Source organism: Fringilla coelebs (genome assembly GCF_963513975.1).
Source record: "Fringilla coelebs genome assembly, chromosome: 18".
In the NCBI taxonomy this organism is placed as follows: domain Eukaryota; kingdom Metazoa; phylum Chordata; class Aves; order Passeriformes; family Fringillidae; genus Fringilla; species Fringilla coelebs.
In genome coordinates, this window is record NC_140044.1 from 8,626,854 (window position 1) to 8,650,386 (window position 23,533).

A 23,533-nucleotide genomic window follows, 5' to 3' on the forward strand; every position below is an offset into this window, starting at 1 on the left:
GAACAACCGACAGAAAACTCTGGACAGTAGTACACAGATTGTAGTAAACAGCTAGCAAAATCTGTGATGAAGGTATTTTTGTGTGAAGAGTGAAAGGTATCTGCATCTTTGTAAGACCTGAAAAGTATAACACAAAATCCTAGTCAGTTTTGAAAGCATGCAGTTTGAGGTAAATCTGGTATTTTGCATCTAAGAAAATGAAATCCCTAAGGGGCTCTCTCTATGTATATATATCCATATCTCAGTGCAATATGGATACAGTTATATGTCACATAAAAGCAAATCTACCTACTTTTCTCAGAAGGTTACTAGGAGGAAAGCACATTACTGAGTGCATATCACATGCATAAAAAATAGGGGGGGAAGGAATTACCTTAGCATTGTTGAAAAAGATCCATTTTTGTGCTTAGTGATAAATAAAAGCCCCTCAGGTCTCACAATGGAAATTGTCTTGGTGGTGAATAAAAGCAGCTGGGATATTAAAACTGCAGAGTTGGCAAGTGAATGCCAGCAAATGGAGACAAAACATTAAAGGCAGCAGAGCCTGGGGTTTGCAATACATTTATACTTAAGGAAAGAGAAAAAAAAAAAGAAAAGAAGCAAACTGCTACTAAACTATGCTCTGTGGAAGTGTAGATGATGCTGCACAGCTTTCTCAGGACTGGTACAGCCACATGGCTTTTAGGAAAGGATCACATTCACTTCTCCCACACTTAATACCACATATTTGCTACTGTGGCAATGTTCCTGAGCTCAATAAGGTTAAAAAATAGACTTGGTTCACAAAGAAAAGTACTGAATTATTCTCACTCTCTTATGCCATAACTAGAGTAGATAAATTAGGTAGGTTTTGCCCCGAGTCTCCAGTGAGTGTAAACCCCTGTGTGTCTGCCACTCCGTCTCTGAAATCCTTTCAGACTGACCTTTGAAGCAGACCGGGCATCTGTTTTTTTCCTTAACTATCATTTCCCCATTCTTTCCAGTCCAACAAAGTTTTCCCACCCAGTCCTGTGCTGTGGGACTTCAGGATACACAGAGGTGCACAACCAACTATAAATAACATCTCTGATTATCTTAAAAAGGGATAGAAAATACACATTGCTCTTAAAAGAAGAAAGAAACATGTCCAAGCACTCAGCCTCACACTAAACTGTAACTTCACCTGTGCCAACTTTCTAAGCTCACACTGCTAAGGATCAGAGCAGATCATGGTGGAAAAATCTCCTTCCAAAGGTCACTCTCTGTCACAGCTTTGGGAAAATGGGTGCAAATCGCCCAGGCCTCTCAGCCTCGCACACACGAGCAACAGCTACACTGCCCTGCCCCACTGTACCCTGCCACTGCTGACACCCTGGCTGCTGCGTATTTCTGAGCCCAACAGCCAAATACACTTCAGTCACTCACATCTCTGCACCTTTTTTCTTTCAGGAATAAGGTAACCTCTTCCACAACAGCCACCCTGCATCCTCTGCTGGAAAGTCTTTGTTGGGTGCAATGAGAGGCCAGGACCCCCCCACAGCCTGGCACACAAGGGGAGGAACCTGCAGGTGTACAGAGGAACCTGCAGGTGTACAGAGGAACCTGCAGGTGTACAGAGGCATTTACAGCAAGACCCTCCTTTTCACTGTAACTCACAACATTTTCATAGAAAAAGGGGTAAAGGGACAAATTCAGCACACCTACTGCTTTTCCCGTTACAGTGGGAAGCCACCCACTGCAAGCTGCTTCTGTGCAGAGCATTGTTGGTGGCAGGAGAGTGCTTGGATGGTGCCTGGTCCCAAAAAAGGCCCCATCTCCACCCAGAGCACCCCCACAGGCACCAACAGCCTCAGATCCACCAGTCCCTCACGCCCCACCCCGCGGCCCCATCTGTGGTGCATCGGCCGCCATGGGCAGGACACGGGTCACACTTCAACAAGCCCAATTTCAACCTGCTCCCCCTCTCAGTCCTCCATCCATGGAAAATGATGCCAGGTGACAGGGGAAAGGAAAGACTTTTTGTTCATCCCTTTGGATGACTTCCAAGCACGGAGAGCAGCGCCGTCCACCCCGAGCCACGGCGGGGCTCTCATGAGTCATTCTGGTTACTGGATTGCTTCATCTCCGTGCCAGGCATGACAATCTTTGGAAAATCTCTGACACTGAGTCAACCAAGGGAGTTACAAAACACATCCGTGGGCACATATGAGACCTTCTCACTCATGTTCCTACAGCTACAGATAAATCCCTCATCCCTGGCATGGCAGGACAGTTGATGGCTTTGGTGAGAATAATTTAAGGCAACTGCTATTTTATACAAAGAAGAGGAGACCACAGTGCAGAAACCCTGGCTTTTCCTTGGTAGATTGCAGAGGCCAGCTGCAGCCTGGGAGCAGGAAACTGAATTGATCTTCAGACATTCTCATTTAAGGTTGATGTTTCCAGTGCAACCTTGGGCTCTCAAGTCCTCCTTTTAGGTGTTTCCAGGTGGCTGAGCTTTAATCCCCGCCAAGGTCTGAGGTCTCCACCAGCAGCAACGCCTGTCCCAGACACAGATAAATGGGAAAGTCAAGGGAGAGAAAAACACATGACCAACACATTACCACAGCTGTCTGCAAGGCTCTCACCTGTGCAGGCTGAGACAGACTAAAAACATGACAGAAAGCAGTGCCCAGCAGAGCAGTTTTGTCCCCAAGGAGGTCTGGGGAAAGCAGCCCAATATCCTCACAGGGGCTTAGAGGTGTCTCTTGTGTCATGTTCACATGAGGCTTAAGGGTCAGGTTCAGCCTTGATGGCAGATTTTGTTTGAAATATCTGAGCCCAAGGCAGAAGTCTTGTGCAAGCTCAGGACACTTCCCTGTCTGTAGGAGTACCATAGGCACGTGAAACGTCACAAGATTTTATTGCCACCAAATTCAAAAGTAAACCCTTACCCCAATTCAAGTGGAAGACCTGAGCAAGCTCCAGTCTCACAGACATCTTGATTCATATTTATCTTTAGTAAAACAATTAAGTAACTGCTGCAGAACTAGTACTGGTGCAATCAGAGCTGCAGTTATCACAGTTTCACATTTTTTATGTGTTCTTGCATCTTGCTGGTCTGAGTGCTAAGAAATACTGTAATGCACAAATTAACCTGGGAGCAGCCATGTTGAAACAGCAAATTTAAAGTGCTTCTTGAAGCATTTGCAGTAAACAAATTTCAAATTTAACATCACACACTCTTGCAATGGAATTCTCACTCCATGAAACATGCGCATGGTACTGGGAAGACAAAACTATATGGTGGGACTGTATCCCACCCACACAGTTCTTGATTTTGAGAAAAGGTATGAAATTATTAAATAATTTTATGCAATAATTTTATGACATTTCTGAAAAGTGGGTCAACCTTAAAACATCCAGTGACATCTACAAATTGAGGATAAAATCTTGTTCTGCTTCTTACCTTGTTCAAGAGGCTCATCATGTCAAAAAATGTACAAATAGGATGGCCAGACCAATGTTCAGTAAGATGACCATGCAGATCACAATTGTGTTAGGTCCCTGAAAGAAAAACCCAAAACAGAGCATTACACACCACAGCTCCTATAGACACAGCTTGATTCTGCTGCTCAAAAATACCACAATCACGCCCTCCCAATGCACTGAAACCTGGCACTTAACAACCAGCCTGAATTTCAAACTAGTGGAATGTTTATCCTATCCTATTCCTACTTCTTCCCTACAAATTCATTTGAAGGATGTTAAATCAGGCTTTTTTTACAGCTAAATTAGATTAAAGGAGACCCTGACCACAGGAACATGAACTCCTGATCCCATGTCAGGCTGCTCCTCCCAACTTCCTTCTGCATTCACATTGCCTGTGTTTGTAAACTTGTCATTTTTAATATCACAGAATCATAAAATGCTTTAGTTTGGAAGGGGACCTTGAAGATCATCTATTTCCAAACCCCAACAAATGAAACCATGTGAGATTGCTGTAATTTCAGACCAAAGTATTTCCAAGCTGTGCTTTTCTAAAGTCACATCGGAATCAATCACGTCCAAAGAACTGCAAGATGGGACTCAGAGGGCTAATAAAATGTCTGGGTTTCCAGCTGTATTTGCTAAGAGCAAAATTAAGTTTCAGGGACTATATTTTAAACCTGGGAAATTGGCTGGTGATTCAACACCACAGTTCAGCTCATGAGGTGCCCCTACAGCAAAAAAAAAAAAAAAAAACGGGTAAAAGAGAAACACACTTGAGCTCTTCCTGGGTTTTTTTCTGCAACTTTCACATCTAGGTTGGTTGGTAATGGGGTGGGAAAAGAAGGTGAGAAAAGTGGATAAAATTAATTGGAAGATGCCTGGTTCTGCACAAATTTTGAAATACGACTTGTCTGAAAGCATATCTGCCCAGGTAAAGAGAGGAGGTCCAAACAGGAAGGTTATGAATGTCAGGGCAAGCATCCAGGCAGGGCAGGCTGGGAAGGTGGCAGGAGAGGGGCATGCCAACACTGCTCCAGCGGGCTCTAGGATCCCCAAAAGAGCCTCCAGGCACCACCTGGCACCACTGCAGCCCCAGGCCCTGAAGTGCCATGGGCTGGCTCACTCCCGTGCTCCCCACTCAAAGTCAGCTCCAACAGGCCTTGCTGAGTGCTGGGGAGGAATGGGCAGGCCCTGGGAGGCCCTGGGGGTCTGCATCCCTCTGGGTCCTGCCAGACCTCATGGGGAACAGTAAAGGAAAGGCAAAGTGGCTCCCAGGAGGCTCGCAGGGATGCCCCACATCACCTCTTCACACTCCTCCGCCTTCTGTGCTGCCACCACTGCCGCCGCCTGGGCCGGGCCGCGCTTGGCCCCTGCCTTGGGCTCCGTCCGGCCCGGTGCCCTGGCCTCAGTCTTCCTGTCGGCCGCGGGCTCGCCCCGGCCCGGGGCCCTGCGCTCAGGGCTGGGGCGCTGCTGCGGCTCCTTGGGGCGAGGCGGCTCCGGCTTGGCCTCGGCCGCAGCCGATGGCTTCTCCTCGCGGCCCTGCGGCGGGCCGGGGGTGCCCCCCCGGCGCTGGGGCTCCCCCCGGGGCTCCGGGGAGGGCGGCTCATTCTCGGGGAACTGCTCCTCCTCATAGTCCGTGGCGGGGGTCACCGGCGACGTCCGCACGGCGTAGCTGTGGTAGCCCTTGAAGAGCTCGACGTCGGGCTCGCGCGCCATGCGCTGCAGCGGCCCGATCTCCATCTGCTCGGCGGCACGGCCGCGGCCCCGCGAGGCCGGGCGGCCCTCGCCCTCGGAGGGTGCCGGGCTGTCATTGCCCGCACGCCCGCCCGCCTCGGCCCCGCTGCCCGGGCGGAGGGCCCTGTCCTGCCGGGCGGCCGCCTTGGCCCGCTTGGCCTCGGGAGGGGTGGCGGCGGGGCTGGGGGCCGGGCTGGCGCGGGGCCGCGGCTCCTCCTGCTCGTGGAGCTGGGGGCTCTCGGGCGGCGTGGGCGGCGGCGGGGCGGCCTCGGGCCGCGGGGCCTCCTCCTCCATGTTGACCGCGTGCTCCGCGTTCTCGATGATCTCCTGCAGCAGCTTGCGCTTCTGGTACTCGGGGCCTGCGGAGAGAAGGGCTGGTGTGAGGAGTCACTCCGGGACGGGGGACAGCGGGGTACCCCAGTGCCGTGGCACCATCGTGGCTTCGAGAGCTGTGCCCCCAGCAGCAATGGGTTTTGGGACCATGGTGCAAGGGTCCAGGCTGGAGGCTGGGAGAGGAGGAACTCCCAAACCAGACCCTGCTGCCAGGAGGAATTGCCTCCACGAACTCCTGAAGGCTTTAATAGATAAGGTTAAAGAAAACAATGAAATTCTGCAGCCCAGCTTCATGCAGTCACACAGATGTATCATGCTGGGGCTAAGGAGGATACAGCGCCCAATGAACTTTGTTTATTTTTTTATTTAATGGCTGGGAAACTCTTCCATGTGGCTTGCTTGGTGTCAAATACCATGGTAACTTCACAGGGTACACAGGATGACCAGTGTCATCAGGAAAGGCAGGGTCCCCAAATTATCTATGTGCCATCCATCATGATAGGAAAAACATGTTTCTTTTATATGGAACAGGGTTGGAAGTTATAGAGCCCTCTTATCTGCCCTGAGCTCCACAACAGCAGCAAAATTACCTGGCATCACCATGAAAAGCGACTCAGGGCTTCAGATTTCATTTTGGCCTCATCTCACACTGACTTGTGAGTTCCTAGCAACATTGCCTCACTTCAATCTTTCACCTATCATTAAATCTTTACTTCTTAACCCTACTGCAAATCGCAGCCCAGCCTGGGCCACGGGAATTCAGACAGAGCCTGACACTGAAAATATCCACCAAAATGCATCACTAAAGAACTGGGAATATCTTGTGGAATAACAACCCTCCACAGTGCTCCACATGCTGAGATGTGCTGGGAGAAGGGTCCCCACACATCACCGTGATGCTCAAAGCAAGTGAGAACAAGAAGAGCATCATGCTCCTCTTGTGCACTGTGAGGTCGCAGAGCAGCTTCTTTGAAAGCAAAGCACCTGCTCTGGCCTCATTCTGCTGAACCCCAGAGATGCTGATGAGTGCAGATGTACAGGGCGTGCTCTGTGCTCCTGAGCACCACAGATCCTGGAGCCACACTGTCTGTGGCTGCCTTAAGGTCCCTCCCGTCATCTCCTCCATCTCAAGGACTGATTCAGACCTGAGTCTGGCTGGGAAATTTGGCTTGGTGCTCCTTTTGCTCTCCTAAGTCAGTGGTATGGTTTGCACACTGCTGCCTCCTGTCCATTCAGGCAATGCCTCCACTTGGAGGGGCAGTGGGGAAAAGGAGGGCACTTATTTCAGCTGCTCTGCTCTGCCTGCACACTCCTGTCAATCAGAAGATGACCCATTCAGGGCCATTTATTTCTGGCTGCAACTGAGTTATTTGGAAGCCATTTCAACAGTTGTTCAGACTCCTCAAAATAGGCTGCCTGCAGCTCCAGGCTCCTTGCTCTCTCCTGCTGCTTTCTTCTCTTCCTGAATTTACAACACAAAAACCCCCAAATGCCTGGAGGGCACACACTCACCTACCCGCCTTCATTTCCCAGCACTTTTCAGCAAGGGTTTTGGCTTACATCCTTCTCTAAGTTACTAGAGAGGATACCCTGAAATTCAGGGCTCAACAGTTATTTAGGGATATGGGGCTTGCTGAGCAGGATTGCCTGTGCCAGACACAGCATGGTCAATCTGCCAGGATAGCAGTGAGAAATACAGCTACCAAACACAGCTGGGCTCTCCTGGCTGTGTCAGCAGCAGGTCTCAGTCCTAGCAAAGTCCCAGGCTGGACTACTACCTATTTGTGCCTGGATGGTGCAACCGTGTGAGAAGAGATATATTCTTGTGCACTTTGGGAATTTAGAGGTTTAATAGAATCATAGAAGAATAACATGCATCAGGAGCTTGGAAGGCTGCTGAGAGAGGTCAGGACCCAAGTGAGGCCCTACACAACAGCAGCAAGAGGATCTACCACCTGAGGAGCCAGGAGTGGAGGTCAGGCTGCCCCAAGTGTTTTACAGAGACTGTTTCAATTGTCTCATTCAATTGCAATGGGTGGAAAAAATAATCTAGCTTGATGTCCAAAACCTCCCCATAGGGATTCCAGTTCCTTTGTTTCTGTTCTATAAATACCCCAGTGTGCAAAGGGTGAATGTAGAGCTGTGAGTGGCAGCTGGGGGGCTTATGTGAGGATCAAGCGACATTTAGCCATTGTTAAATGAAGTGCCATGGGCTGGCTCATGCCCATGCCCAGGTGCTTTGGTGTTTCCCCACTCAAAGCCAGCTCCAGTCCTTGCTGGGTGCTGGGGAGGAAGAGGTAGCCCTCCAGCATGGCATTTCCTCAGCTCATAGATGCAGGACAAGCAGGGAATTTAGGAAAATCTGTTAGCATGACTCTCCCCGGCCCGGCACCAGCTCTGAGCTGTTCCCATTTCCCACTGTGTGCCCTGTGCTGGGAGTGGTACAGGAGATGCAGAGACACCGAAATCAGAGCAGGGGCAGGTGTCAGGTTTTGCTGAGCACGACTCAACCTTTGGCTTCTACCCCCAGTTTTACCACTCTGATAGTCCCTTGTGATCTTGCCTGAGTAACCATGGGACACTCACTCCAGGCAATAAATCCAGAAAATAAGAAAGAGAGAATGAAAATGTAGGCACTTGGAATTTTATTTTCTGCTCTGTTATTACCTTCTCTCTCTGTAAAGGAAAGTTTTCCAGGAAGAACATATCTCTATCTAATTCAGTCCAGGGAAAAGTAATGGCATTCACAACGCTGATTCTAATGTTACACTTTTTATCTACTAATCCTCAGTGCTTGGTCTTACAGAAAGAACCTCCCAAGTGTTTACCCAGCCAAATAATTAGCAGTGATACTATCAAATTAATAGAGAATCAGGAAAATAGTATTTTGTATTAGCTGCTTTCTTATAGGATATTACAGCCCCTAATTAGCAGAGCCTGATTGTTCTGAGGCCCCACAGGATGCGGGCTTGTGAGTCAATGTGCAACAGTGTTCCAAGAAAAAGCCACAAGGGATGTATCTACAGGAGAGCTGCAGATAGCCCTGAGCTTGCTGCCTGTCCTGCCTGGTGTTCTGAGGGCTTCAGTGTATGGAAAAACATGAGAAGCTGAGAAAATGTGGGGTTTTCCTCCAGGCTATGGTAACACAGTGAGTAAAACAGTGGTGTCAGGGGGACAGCAAATCAGCCAGGACAAGGAGCCAGCTGCAATTGAGCAAAATAGGTTTTAGGACAGACAGAAGAGCATTTTGTGGAGTTACTAAGAGGGTGAAGCACTTGAAGAGATTCCCCGTGGAAATTGCAAGACCCCTCTTGGAAGATGCCTCTGATCCTACCTGGCTGGTAGAAGTCTGGGGAGAGCTCCCTGGCCATCATTCTGGCTATGCCTGATTCGTTGTTGGCTGCCTGAGCTGCCTGCTCAGACCCTTCAGCCTTGGCTTTGGCATGAGCCGTCCTGCAGAGAGAAGAGGGGAGAACAGTGAGAACCCTCTGAGCCAAGGTCATCCCGCTCACACAGCAAACCCTGGCTGCCACCAAAACTGCCTCAGCCCAGCTGGCATAACAGTGCTCAGAATTTGCCCACATCACCCAAAATCCTATACTCAGGCAGAGAAGAGCAGACTTTCAACGTGGAAGGGACCCAGATGCTCAAGGGTAATGTGGAAAGGCTGCACACATGGAACAGGGCAGGTGTATTAGCAAATGTGAGCATGTTCACATGTTGCAGGGCGGCAGCAGGCACTGCAGAATGGGCTCATTGCTGTGCTGCCCAGAGGAATGACCAAGGCATCACACAGGCATGGTTGGTCCTGAACTCCTCTGTCTGTCACCAGCCCTGAGCTGCTGCACCTCGCCAGAGGCAGTGTGCCCCCGCTCAGCACACAAAATGGGTTTTCCCAGAAATTTCTCTCTTGTAGCTCTCCAGCAAACAACATGCTTTGTCCAGGGGCTCCTTTACTCACTGCAGGCTGACAGGCTGATCTCACCAGAGCTATTGTCTCCCTCTCAGCTTGGCTTTCTGAGTCCTTTCCACTCCTTCCCAGCACATCTCCTCCTTGCTCCACAGGGCTGCAGGCTATGGGAGTTATTTTACTGGCCAGCTGTCATATTCCTCACATGCCTCATGCTCGGGGCCCTGTGATCTTCCTGCTAAAAGCAGGGATGGCTTTACAGCCCAGCTGCTCACAGTCTGGGAAGGAGCTGACTTCAAACAGCAACGTTGCACCTTAAAAATAAGGGCGGGTGAAGAACAGAATATTCAGCTGCTTTGCTGCACTCAGGTCTTACTGAGAGCTGCCTTCCCTGTGCTCTCACTGTCAGATTTTCCAAGGCTCCCTATATTCCCCATTTCACGTACAAATCCACATATTTTTGTGTGATAAGCAGTTAGCATTCCTCAAACTCCAATTCACCCTAAATTACAGCCTTTAATGCGGTCTTAGGGTATCTGATGAGCCCTTTTCAGATGCAGGTTGGTATCTGGTCATGTTTTAGGACAAAAAAGGAGGAAAGATGCACTTCTCAATCCTGCACTGAAAACACTCCAGAGAAATTTTTGGGCTGTTAGTCATGGAATGAGGATTGATTCCTTCCCATTAAACTGAGATGCAGTAGGCAGACAAGGCAAGCTGAAGTCTGAATACTCAACAGGTGCAGTGAAAAGATGATAGAAATGCTGTTCTGAGACCCTTAGAAGGGAGAAGATACACACATATGCCATTCTGAGTAGCTGCAGGGAAAGAACTGAAAGTAGGGCATCAATCCCAACTGATACAGGCAATGGTGTGACTTGACAAGGGGCCAAAAGCACTTCTCAGGGCTCTGGGATAGAGAAGAGGGTGAAAAGCTGCTGTGGCTCAGCCTGTCCCTCCCTGGGATAACATCCCACTCTGCTGGAGCCATGATTCACCTCCCTGCCCACACTCACGTGTTATCTCCCTGCTTTCTCTGCAGGTTGAGCTGCCTGGGATTGCAGTCATTCTTGGTCTTTTTATCCAAAATTATTACAGCTCCTGAAAAACCCCAAGACATGATGAGGCAGAAAACAGCATTTTTAGGCTGTTGCTTGCAAGCAGGGGGTCTGAGCCAGTTCTGAACAGAGAGAGCACCTCCTTTTTTGGTAGCATATAATCAGCGTGATTAATTCCACTATAATCTGGCAGGGGCCAAGGGGAATGTGTCTGTGCTCTCCATGCCTGGGGGATCAGAGTGGGCTGGGTGTGCAGTGCCTGGGGCACACAGCCTGCCTGGCGCCGGCCCCAGGGAAGAGGCTTTCCAAGGGAGGATCCAGCTCTTCATCCTAGCAGGACGTGCTCCAGGCCCTGCCTTCGTCCTGCTGCTCCTGGAGGATGGGATTCACCATCAAGAGATAAAATTCTCCCTTTCAGTTGCTCCCTGAGCCAGGCAGATGCTATCCTGACCAATTCCCAGTCAGACAATCACCCAGCTGGCCCCAGCTGGGGGAGCAGCAGGAAGCTCCTGGCAAGTGCTTTCCTCAAAGTAGCTCCCAAAGAAGTAATCTGGGAGTGCAATAGATGTGGGGCCTGCTCTCACTAGTAAGGACAGAGCTAGACATGTCACCAAGTGGGTGCAGATGGCTCCTGCATGCTCAGCTCTCTCCCAGCACCTGGGGACAACATAAGAGAACAAGGCTCTCTTGTGGAGGGCTGCAAGCAGCGCTGCATCCCTTGGTGCCTGGGGATGCTGCAGGTTGAGGTAGCTCCCAATTCCTGCAGGAGAGATGGCAAGACCAAGAAGATCCAGCCTGGATTGCAGAGGCTGCAGTGAGGATGCTGTGGGAGGTGGGGAGCTGAGCCATTGCTGTGAGATATCACAGCCCCAAGGGTAGCAGGGCTCTACAATGAGGGGTGTGAGGGCAGGGACACTCTGGGGCAGCTCCTGGGCTGCACACATGGAGCAGTGACAAGAAACTGAGCAGCACAGATTTGGCATCCTGCACTGCCCCATGGCACCTCTCACTCTGTGGGACACAGCTGACCTCTGCTCCTGTCCTCCTGCTTGCAAAGTCATCCAGAGGTGTTTGATTTGGGGGGACTATTGTTAACACAGCTGCCCTTTCAAATCTGGCACTTGCAGCAGACCACAAGTTGGCCCTGCTCTCCCAGCCAGCCTGGCCCCAGCAGGGATGCTGATGCCCTGTGCTGGGTCCCTCTGTTGCTGACATCATTTATCTGGCAGTAGCCAGTGAGGAATGTTTGGCTTTCAGAGACGTGGCATGGTGGCTGAACTTCATCTTCCCTGGCTGAGCCACACATGCCTGGGGCACCAAGGGATGCAGTGCTGCTCGCAGCCCTCCAAAAAACCCAAACTAATGGTTTAGTGACACTGTGACAAAGCCCAGCTTAGAGGAAAGGGTCAACAATAACTTCTAGCTGGCCTGGAGTATCCCTGAATTTATTATTTATCTGTGTGGCTGGCAGAGCCTGGGAGCTCAGCACAGAGGAACTATTGGCCCTGGCAGCAAACCAGGAGACAAACGCCAGCCACCCTGGGAGAGCCCAGTGCATGCAGCACAACAGCCTGTCCCCTCCCACAGCCTGGGGTCTGCCAGGAGCAGGGCTAAGGAAAAAAAAGCCCAGGGAGGTGATTTTCAAACCACAGAAGTGAAACGTGCAAGAAGAAAAATTTCTTCCAAGGTTAAGATCTTCTCAAAAAGTAAAATGAGCTTTCACAAAAAGGAAATACCAGCCTTGATAAATTTGATGCTATTCAGGCACACTTTAATCAGGGCCACACTTTTTTATTTATTGCTGTTGTGTTTTCAGCTCCCAGTAACTCTGCAGTAAACAGCCCCTGCAAAAACCAACAGAGGAGAAAGTCTGGAGATAGAGGAGCTCAGCAGGAACCAAAACACAGACCCAGGGGCTTTAGAGCAGCCAGCAGCAGAATCCAAAAGACCCTTTTCAAGGCAGCACTGGAAAATGAGCCACAAACAATGAACACACCCAACTGGAGGAAATAAACACCAAGAGGGACCTTTACAAACCCACGCCGGTGCTCCCCATCCCAAAAGGCAGCGCTCCCGGGATGAGCACTTCCCAACTGCACCCTGAGCCATCTCCCTGGGCAGTGCTGTTAAAAATAGCTCCAGTGAATGCTTTGCAAGGAGGAGCAGCAGCTCGGAGCCGAGCTGAGGGGAGGCATGTGGGCAATGTCTGCAGCCCCTGTCCCAGCCCTGCTGCCACTGCCTCCCGGCTGGACCACAGCAGCTGCCGGGCTTCACACCCCAGCAGGACGGGAGGGTTAAATGCATCTGCTGCTTTATTTGCTCCTCTGGCATGGCTCTAATGCTCTAATCATTTTTGTACTAGTGCAGGACAGAGCACCACTGCTGTCCTTCCTGGCCACCTCCCAGAAACACTGCCTGAATCATTCCTCCAACTGCTGCTAAAATCCCCCACGGACACACGAGCCGCAGCTGAGCACCGCGCTAACAGGTGAGGCCCAGCCCCAGCCAGCACCCCGGCTCTTTGGACAGTTTATGTGGTTTTGCACATCCACATTGGATTAGACTGCAAATGAAATTGGAATTAGCAGGGAATACTGCAAATACCAGACAGGGCTGGGGTGCCTGAAGATGCAGCAATGACCTTGCAGCTAGAAATAGGGGAAGAATTCAGCTCTCTGCCCTCACATTTGCTTATTGGGGGAATGTCTGACCTGTTCAGTGCTGTCCTTCCTTCTCCAGGGTCCCTCTTCTCCGACTGATTCAGCAAACCCTGAGCAAGGACCAACTGAACACCCCTCCAGCCCAACCCATTCTATGATTCTTGCCATTCTTGATATTAGGAGCTGTCTAGAAAACCATTAAACAAAAGTAATTCATGAGTCAGTTCTAGGAAGAGTCTTCTGCTGAACTCTCCTCTCCTGGAAACTGGCTTTTCCACTCCCAGCCAAATCCCTGCTCCAGCATCCAGCAGGAATCATTTTTGTCCTTCTGAAGAAACTTAAAATAATTGTTTGTCTTGGCAGGAATGTTTGCAGCACTCAGAAAGGATCAAGGGAAAGCTGAAGATGTGTTTTTGTTAATGGCAACATGGTCCCTTCTGTGCTCACATCGTGAAGGGCAAGAGGACACAGACCTGACCAGCACACAACTGGGCTGGGGCTGGGACTGGATGACATTTAAAGGTCCCTTCCAGAATTTTATGAACCTACTTCCTGACTAGGACAGAAATTTTTGGCTTCTCCACTTGACACAGCATCTTCATATTTGTGTCACCTCTCTAGCTGGAGCATCCCTTTCTTCCTGCTCAGTCCCAATCCATCTCCTTTGTGTCTGTCCCTCTGCCTCTACATGCACACAGATACCAGCAAAACTCTGCTACCCTCATTTGCCTGTAACCATCCCACTGGACTGAGATCCCCTCTTCAGTTCACCTCTCATGCCACTTTCCCTACTCAGTCAAAACCATTCATCCTATCCTATGGGTATCCTGCCCTGACAGACAGCTGTACCATTCATCTTCCTTTTGCTCTTTTTGCTTCATCACTCCATCACATGGAGTGCATGTACCCCCTCCACTCCCACTCTGACATCCCTGGGGTGCATGAGCCTTTGCTGCTTTATAATATTGGCTCTGCACCTGCAAGGTGTGATCTAAATTGTGAAATAAGCATAAATCAACACAATTTGCACCCTAAAGGAAACACCTCCATACTACTGAAGCAGAAAGCCAAAAAAAGGGACCATCCTGACTTTGCAGAGCAGCTCATGAGATGCCCCAGGCTTTTCTCTCTCAGTACCAGCACTTACACAGAAGTGTTAGCACTTTGTACACGCCCAGGCTACTTGGCTGGATAAATCAGACCTTTTCTCCTTCCTTGCACAGAAAGGGCATGACCAGGCCATTCAGCCCAGAGAAAAGCATCCTTTTCTGTGCAGTGCTTTAGGAGCACAGGCCTGGCAGAACTCCCTGCCACCTAACGAGCTCAGCCTTCATGATTACTTGGTGAATTTTTAAAATACCGAAATGTTATCCTTAGCTCTAAATAGCTCTGAGCCACTTGCATCTTTCACTGAGGGATACTTCCCTTTGGAACAGTTAAATTGATATTAATCTTTCAGCAGACAGTTCTGCAGCTGTCTTCAATGAGAGGACAACCTACTCACCCCAGCCCCACGTACAGGAGGATCTGCCCCATCAGTTTCTGCCAGCCTGAGCGCCCCAGGGGCTGAGCAGCATCGGGTGGCCAGCGGTCAGCAGGGCCTGGCTGTGCCACCATGCACCCATGGGCTGTGAGGAGCCCATGGGGCTAGCACAGCCCACAGCTGTTCTCTGTTTCCTCCCCAGCCCCAGGATGCAGGCAGCAGCTGTCCAGAGCTGGCTACAAAGGGAGCAGAGCAAGCCAGAGCCTGTCAGCTCAAAGGGCTGCTGGCACCAGGATGACACCATGACCCAGGGACACTACACCACGGGCAGGACAGGCAGCTCCTGGCCCTGCTGGAGCCTGTCCTGACAGCACAGCCAGGCTGGGAGCAGCCTGTCAGAGCATCCACAGAGATATTTTTGGGAAAAGGGGGATTTGCAGCTGCCAGCTGGACCCTCTCCTTCTCCCCCTGGTTTTCAGGGCCACTCTGCTGCTCTGGGTGCAGACTGAGTGGAGCCTTGAGGAGCAGGAGCAGGTCCCTCACAGCAGCACAACCTTGGGGCTATGCCCAAATGCCAGAGATTTATTCCAGCTTCCAGAACACCCTTACCAAAGGGGCTCAGCAAATGCGCTGGGGCTGAAGGACCCCGATTGCATATGTGCTGTAGAGATGTTTTGATGCACTCGTCAGTGGGATAACCCAGCTCCTTTCATCTTGTAGTAGTACCTAATTAAATCAGGGTCCTTCAGCCTTTCCATCCATAAGAGGAGTGAGCTTTACCAGGTTGCCAGATTCACCAGCATTAAAATGGGTCAGAAAGTCTGTGTTTTCATTCTAAGATTGTTGTTTTTTTCAACCAGAAGACTTAGCACCTTCTAAATCAAATGTTTTTCAGATTTCAGTAATCCAAACCAAAAGAGTGAGGAACTGCTGTACCTGTTCTGTGGTGGCTTTTTCCCAGTCAAAAAAAGAAAAGTGGATTTTTAATTTTTTTTTTTTTTTTGAAACAAAGGCATATTTCTTAAAATTCTGCCCAAAACCCCAATTACTTATCAAAATTTAAAGTGGGAGCCTTTTTCTCCAAGTCCTGCAGGTCTCTTGAATTGATGTTCACAGATCTGAGGATAAAGAAGAGATGGAGCTGGGAGGGCACCAGCCCACATCCCAGGGTTCAGTGCCTGCAGCTCCCATGCACCTGTACCCAAGGCAGATGGGACACCAGGCCCCTGCCAGCCCTCAGTGAAGAATCATCAGGCTTTGCAGGAGCAAAATGAAAAAACTTGGATTGAGAAAGCCAAAGGGCTCTGGCTCAGCACCAGGATAAGCTGAAAAAGATGCCCCTCCTCCAGGAGAAGGGCAGGTTTCTGCATGGCAGGCTTTCTATTTAAATTGGACGTTTTACTTAAATATTATTTCTTTTTCAAGATAAGGCCATTTCACATTCCACTGAAATGAGGATAATCTCTGAGCAAAGCATGGTTGAATTCAATGATTTCAAAGCCCAGCTCCCTGCTGGCTGATTGCAAGCATTTGGATGGGAGTCAGGGCCCTCTTGTTCCACGCAGCAGCAGATCAATTGAACGAGATACTATCATTTTCCACAGTCATTTTTGCAGATTAAAGTCACACTTCATTTTTCCCCTTCTGTGTTTGTAAGCTGTTGAGATAAGGATTTCCCACAAGGTCGGATGAACAGCCCATTAATTCCACTTTCCCTGCCTGGCTGGCTGTCTGAATTGTACCCATCCCTAGGGCTGACATCCTGCCATCCCATCTCTGCTGTTCTTGAGGGGATCCCTGCAAGACAGAGTCTCACTTGCCTCAACCCTGATAACCCAGGAAGCCCTGGAGAAAGCTGTGTGCTGTCCAGCAGATGCCTCCTCCTTGGAGCTACTGAAAATGCATGTTCCCTCTTACCCTAATAAGGCATGAAAATGCCTGAGGAAATTCATGTGAGGTGGGTGGAAAGCAGATAAAGCCAGGCAGCCTCCTCTGGAGTCAAAGCACATCCCGTGTAAAGAGCACGGTGGGCCAAAAATGTGTCAGTGCTGGAGCTGCAGCCAGCCTGGATGAGGCTGTTCTGGGAGAGGGCTGGAAGAAGGGGGTGAAGGCATCACACCATCACTCACCCAGTGACACCGAATCCCTCCAGCCTCACACACAGCCCCCCTTTGTGGGGGGACACACTGTGGGTGTCCTGCAGCTGGGGTGGGTGTCTGATCCTGGCTCTGGACCCCAGCACTGGGGCTTGCTGTCCCCATGGCCACACTGGATCAGGAACAGAGAAGAGCTCACCCAAACCCTACAGCCCTGTCCCTGCATGGCTCCAGTGGAACAAGGACTAGGTAGAGGTTTGAAAACAGCAATATTTCTGCAGGGCTGGAGACTGCTGTGCCACACAGAAAGTGGGAGAGTCCTAGCCCTGCGCTTCAGCTGGTGCAGAAACAGATGCCAGCAACTGGGTTTCTATTAAGCAAGGGTGATGAAACAGGATTATCCTCTTTATAAACACACCAAGCTCTGTGAGAAACATCTTTACTGGGACAGCAGGACTGAGGAGCGTCCCCTCAATGCTGTGTCCTGGCACTCAGCTGTAGCAGGGGGCCGCGTGGCTGCTCTTGCTTCTCCCTGTCCATGTGCACACTGACTCTCTGAACCCTGTCCATGGAAGTTCCAAGCTGCAGATTCCCATTATGGGGGTGGTGAGGTAATCAGAATTCCTGGAGCAGCCAGAATACCCAGCCATCAAGGACTGTGCTCAGCTCAGGCCGCTCCACTGCCTCCAGGTGTGTGCACCTTGCTAGAAGTGACCCTTCCACTGCACCCCATGGGGAGGTGAGGGGTAGTCCTTGGTTCCCCTGCACCTCCTTGCATTTGTACCCATGAGAGCTCAGGCTGTGACATCTGTGATCTTTGGTGTCTGCAGAAATGCTGCTCACAACTCTTGTGTCCCTCCCTGGCAAATAGCAGCCAGTAACCCACCCAGGGTTGGGAAAAGCTCTGCCCATCTCCTGCCTGCTACTGCTTCCTAACTACACACCCATCCCTCACACTCGGAGCTGTGGAGTCCTGGAGCAGAGAGATTGTGAGGCTGGGAGAGCACAGGAGGCTCAGCTGCTCCCTCCTGTCCTGGCAGGGCTGTCCTGAGCCATGGCTGCTGCCCACTCTCACACGGTGGCCATGAGCATCCTGCCCTCCTCTGGCTTTAGACCTAAAGGTCATAGAATGTGATAATGCCTGTCCCTCTAGCTAAAAGCACATTTAAAAAAATAATTTTGCTTTTTTAGCACAAGCCCCAAGCCTGATTCAACAGACCTAAAATCCCAGGTCTGAAATCTGGCCTCAGGGGAAGCTGAGCTGTGCCATCAGCCCCAGAAGGACCAAGGCCACTGTGCCCACCAGCCCAGCACTGCACTGGACACACAGTACCCCTCACCAAAAAGGTGTCTGGGGAAGATATCCCTTTGGTTGCCCACTGCCCACTTTCCCCACCATCAGCAGCGAGGACGAGGGCAGAGCTGTGCCAAATAAAGCACCTTCCCAGTGGGAACGCGCAGCCCGGCCCCAGCGGCGTGGGCTGCCCCAGCCCCAGCTCTCAGCTGTCACACTCAGGCCACGCTGATAAAGCCCTGCTCTGCCTGCCCTTATTTAGTCAGGAGCCTGTGCTGACTGCAGCGATTTTGGGACGTCATTTGCACCACGGAGCCGCGTTCCCCAAGGAGCCGCTCGCCGCTGCCCGGCCACGCAGCCTGGAAATGCTGAGCGCAGGGAGACAGCGGCGACGCTGCCGGGAGCACAGCCAGGCACTAGAGCCTTGGAAAGTGATACAGGAGCTGCCAAGTGCTCTTGCTGTTTGAAGGGAGAGCTAAGATGTGCCCCAAAGTCATGGGTATGGATAGAAAACCAACTTATAGATAGAAAACCAACTGAGACTTCAAAACCAGGCAACGGCTCACACTGAGCAATGCCCACGTGTTGGTGGCATCAATTTAATGCCTGACACTGGAGCTCTGTTGTGCTTCCACACAGCCCAGGCTCACCCTAATGAGCAAACCCCACTGAATCAGGAATTGATGCCCCACACTTCAGAACAGAATATAGAAATTCCTACACATACCTACTGATATTACATTAAAACAAAAATTAATCCAAAATGTATTTACTTGTAGTTGTACTCTCCCGGTATAAACCATGCAGGGGCTACAGGGCCAGCAAATGAGTACAAACTAGTGAAGCACAGCAGCCATTATAGCCTCAAATATCTTCCTTTCCTACTGATCCCGTGACATCCAGCAGATGTATCTGAGGTGTTCCTGCCAGGACATGCACCCTTCAAAGGATCTCAGAGCTTGGCCAGACCCGTGCCTTGCAGGACACATGGCCAAGTCCCTCCATTGATTTTGGTCCAAGTCACTGGGAAGCACAAGCATGTGCAGAAGCAGACCACGTCACATACTGCTGCAATGGGACAGAGGTGGGATTTGCAGTATTTACACTCCTTTTGTCCTTAAAAAGCACCAGAGAGAAGGAAAACCCCTGTAAAAGCTGCCCAGCTACTGAGCACACAGGTTTCAAAAAATCAAAGCTTTCCCCTGCAGACAGTCCTGCCCTTCCTCTTAATTTAATTTAATTTAATTTAAGTTAATTTTAATCTGTTCTAAAGAGATGAAAGCCAACCATTTTCATGCTTCTTCTCCCTGTATTCTATGGGACCATCCTCCCCACCTGACAGGCAAACACACACTGCTCCCCAGGCACAAGGAGCATCAAGTACCCAGGGTACAGAGCACCCTATTCTGTACCAGCCCAGAAAGCTGCAGGGCAGCTGTTGCACACCTCAGCACAGCTTTGAACCAGCTCACTCATGGCCTGGTGGCAGCTGTCCCCTCCTCACAGCCCTGCAGCCAGTTTGTCTACTTCATCTCCCAGGAGGTGAAGCCCCAGCTGTGATCCCAGGCTCTCCCCGTGCTTCCCATCCACCCCAACCGATTTTCAAAGGAGTCCCCAGTCAGGATGGAGTGGGGAAAGGGGAGGGTGGAGGGACACAGCAGGTGCCTTCACCTGGCACTGCAGAAACAGCCAGGTCCCAGCTCTGACAGGAATCCCTTGGGATCACAGCAGGACAAATCCTGCAGCACCAGCAGTACAGGGCAGGGCTAATGAACCCTCATGGTGTGAGTTAGGTGTGTTAACCCCACATCCAGCTGTGGCCACCACTGGGCAGGAGCAAAGCCTTGTCTGCCAGCTGCCACAGAGGCTGCATTCCAAGATGACTTTTCTCCTGAGTGAGAGCAGCCTGGGTGAGGATCCAGCTTCCATCAACTCCATCCCTCCAGCTGATCCCCAGAGCTGCTGAGGGACGTGCCCAGGGTTTTTACCCAACATCTGAGCAGCACCAATGGGCTTTGCATGGGGTGAAGCTGGGAGACCTGGATGGGCTGCTCAGGAGAGCACGGCCCCATGCCAAATGATTTCCACTGAAATAAAGAAAAACAGACCTGCTCTCTCAGCTGACAGTGAGACGATGTTCTCAGCTTCTTGCACAACTGGGAAAGCAGCTGGATTGCCAACCCAGGAAGATTCAGGAGGGAGCTGAGGAGGCCAGGGGAGCACTGAGAGGGCAGCAGAGGCAGCAGGATAGGCAGTAGAAATGTCATATCCTCCCCAGGAAAGGATGGGTGTAGCCTCAAAGGCATTTTTTTGGGTAAGGGACACACTGCCATCTGAGGAGAAATGTAAATGCTCCATCTAGAAAGTTCCACCTCACAGTTATGGGCTCAGGCAATGCAAATGACAGTGCAGACCTTCTATAAACTGTAATAATCCATTTTCACAATCTGTCTGCAATTACTCTGCCCTGGGTGTGGAAATTGAGGCACAGTTCAAGGCCAAAGCAAAACCAGAGCTGAGGTTTAAACTAAGGATTTTCTCCAGGAAAAATTATGTAGATTTACTCTCTACCCCAAATCTGAGGTAAAAGGAGGAGGGAGGAGAGCATGAGTTGGATGTACAGGAGGCATCAGGTAGAGAGAGCAGCTCTGCCCTGAGCAAGATACACCAGGAATAAACACTGATGGCAAGGCTGAGTTACAGTTTACAGGACAGGCAGCCTGAATTCCCCTCTCCCTTCTCGGCTGGAAGCTGTGCTGCAGGAACAGGACGGGGGTTCCACACTGCCAGCCAGCACAACAATCCCTTCCCTGCCCAGCAGCCACACCACTGCAGGGTCTGCTGGCTGAGGGCTCCCTGGAGGAAACCAGCTTCCTTCCATGTCTTATTTCCTCCAGCTCCAAGGTTTCCTTAATAGGAAATTATTCCCCAGCTGCACTGGGGAGGGATGCAGTCCCCCGCCAGGGCAGCGAGTGCATTCCAGCCCCTGATTGAAAACACTGCAGAGCCACTTTTGATCCAAAGTGTAAATAGTGTATAATAAAAAGAGGTTTGTGTAAACCAGCCAAGCTCTTGGGGAGCAGTGTTTGCAGCTCCAGCCTCCTTATTCACACCACAGCCACACGCTTTTCCCAGGCACGGCAAAGCTGGTGTTGGGCTGAGCCTGCCCTGCCAGAAGGATCCAGGGCCCCACGCCACCCCAGCCTGTTATTTTTATCCTAGCTGGCCCTGCATGGAGCTTCACTTGCAATCCTGCTGGGTTTTCTCCACCAGTCCCTGAAGGAACTGCGTTTTGATTAAAAAAAAAATCAATCGTGCACCCCACAAAAGTTTGGAGAAGAAATGTCTGCCAGAAGAGTCAAGTGGGGGTTTACTCTCCAAGGAGTGGAATGGGGTTTGGGAATAGGTGTCCTCCTTGCTTATTTCCCTCCTCTGGTTGATAATGAAGTAACTGATAATTAAATAGGAATTAAAGGGAATGAGACAGGACAGCCATGGAGTCACAGCCACTGCCCAGCAGCCGAGCAAAGCCTGTGCAGGGTGAGGTTCTCTTGGTGAGGTCAGGTGAAACCTCAAGGACAGTTACAAACACATTTCCCCAAGGAAGAGGAAAGCAGCGAAGGCTCCCAGATCTCTGTTCTCTGCCAGGTCAGCTCTGAGACTGGCAGGAATGCTGCAGGAGGAGTGTGCTGCCAACACAGCTCCGACACAGGCAGGGATGTGAGCTGGAAGAGGAGAATTTCCCGTGCCCTTTCCAGGCAGACCCTGAAGCCACTCTTATTTCCTCTCTCCTCCATCCCAGGAGGGATAGTGGAGCAATTACATTCAGCTGCTAAAATTGACAACCCTCATGCATCCCACAAACTTCCCCCAGAGCCACACTGGGGGCTCCAGGGCCAAACTGCGCTCTGCTGCAGCCCCAGTTTGTGTGGGACACGTCTGGCTGCTCATGAGCTTGTTGGATTTATTACCATCAAACCCTCTGTTTCTCAGGCTGCCCCATCAATGCCCAGTGGTTCTGACAGCAGCATCAAGGAGCAGCCTGGATGCTCCCCATCCTGCTGAGTGCCAGGGCTGCTAACAACTCCTGCTGTCCAGCACCTCCCCCCTGGACCAGGGCTGCAGGGGGACAGGAGAGGGGATGAGAAAAAGGGCAGCTCCCGAGCACATGGGATGGGACCATCCCCACGGGAACCTGCGTGCTGGACCTCCAAGCACCCACCTGGATGCCGCAATCTCCGACTTCTGCCGGGCAATGGCCGCGGCCCTCTGAGCCCCCTCCACGCTCCTGTCCACCTTCTGCCGGATCTTGGCGCTCTTGAGGGGTATCACACGCTTCTTCATGCCCTTGACCAGGACATTGTGGCGGTACTTGCCCTCCTCCTTCTTGCCGTCGGGCAGCGTGGTGCAGCCGTAGCCGTGCCGCAGGTTGTCCAGCCACTCGCCCTCGTACTTGAGCCCGCTGGAGCGCTCGCTGACGCCGAAGCCGGCGCGTTTGTCGTTCTTCCACTCGCCCATGTAGGTCTCCGTGGTGGTGGCATCGATGTCGGACTCGAAGGGGGTGTACTCCTCGCCCTCGGCGCCCTCGCCCAGGCTGACGGTGGAGGTGGCATCGCTGGCGGCCGAGCTGATCCCGCTCTCGCTCTTGAGAAAGCTGACGCGGCTCTTCTGGCTGGCCAGGGATGACTTGGACTCGGACTTCTTCAGCTTGCCCAGCAAGGAGCCCCTGCGGAAGAGCCCCCCTTTCTTGGCCTTGCCGGCCGCCGCGTCCGCGTAGAGGCTGAGCGCGAAGCCGCCGCGGGTGATGGTGGGCGAGAGCGGCAGGCTCTCGGCGTTGGCGGCGGGCGAGTCCTGCTGCGGCAGGGTGCCGTTGCTGTGCTCGCTGCGCAGGGAGGACAGCGAGGTGCGCAGCGGCGAGCGCACCACCGAGGCCATGCCGTAGGGCACGCTCTGGCGCACGCCGTAGCCGTGCCGCATGCCGTTGGTGAACTGGCCCTGGTACGTGCCTGCGGGAGACAAGACGGGCAGCGTGAGAACGCGGCTCGCTCCGGCACAGCGCAGGCAGCTGAGATGTGGGGCCGCACCGAGCCCAGATCCGCTGGTGCTCACCCGCATGCAAAAGCGTCAGTGCCCAGGGAGCGGAGGACAGCAGCCCCAGAGGCTCTGCTGGCAGGTGACCCCGGCTCGTTGCAAAGGGACTCGGGCACTGGGGGACACTTTGCAGACCCACTGAGTGTACGGAATCTGGATTTTCATCCAGAGAAGACAGAGGGAGGCAGCCCCCGGGGCTGGAGTTTGGGCCGGGCAGAGGGTGGCAGCAGCCCCAGTGGGCATGTGAGCTGCAGTGGCACATCTGCCCTTGGCTTGGTGACAGTCCCTTTCAGCCTGTTCTGCAGGCTGTCCCTTGCAGGCTGCCAGGACCACCTCTAGACCCCTGAGTCAGGATCCCACATGTCCATGGACTGCCCTGCTGCCTGAAGCCACATCTCCTTGGCTTCTCTGAGTTCCCAAGATC

General features: G+C 51.7%; 1 protein-coding gene across 2 annotated transcripts in view; it reads right to left on the reverse strand.

Annotated features, from left to right (window-relative positions):
• Window positions 1-23,533, reverse strand: part of JPH2 (junctophilin 2) — a 30,859-nt gene continuing 7,326 nt past the window's right edge. Inside the window, exons 2-7 of one of the 2 annotated variants that reach the window (XR_014616604.1) lie at window positions 22,241-23,024; window positions 8,852-8,970; window positions 4,753-5,543; window positions 3,428-3,525; window positions 1,582-2,519; window positions 1-1,541 (exon numbers count right to left, since the gene is read on the reverse strand). Coding sequence is in view for 1 of the 2 variants with exons in the window: in XM_084217763.1 (XP_084073889.1) it covers window positions 3,445-3,525; window positions 4,753-5,543; window positions 8,852-8,970; window positions 22,241-23,024 (1,775 nt within the window). In the remaining variant the exon portion in view is untranslated. Of the gene's footprint in view, window positions 2,520-3,427; window positions 3,526-4,752; window positions 5,544-8,851; window positions 8,971-22,240; window positions 23,025-23,533 lie in introns of both variants that reach the window. The other variant, XM_084217763.1, reaches the window with a different exon arrangement.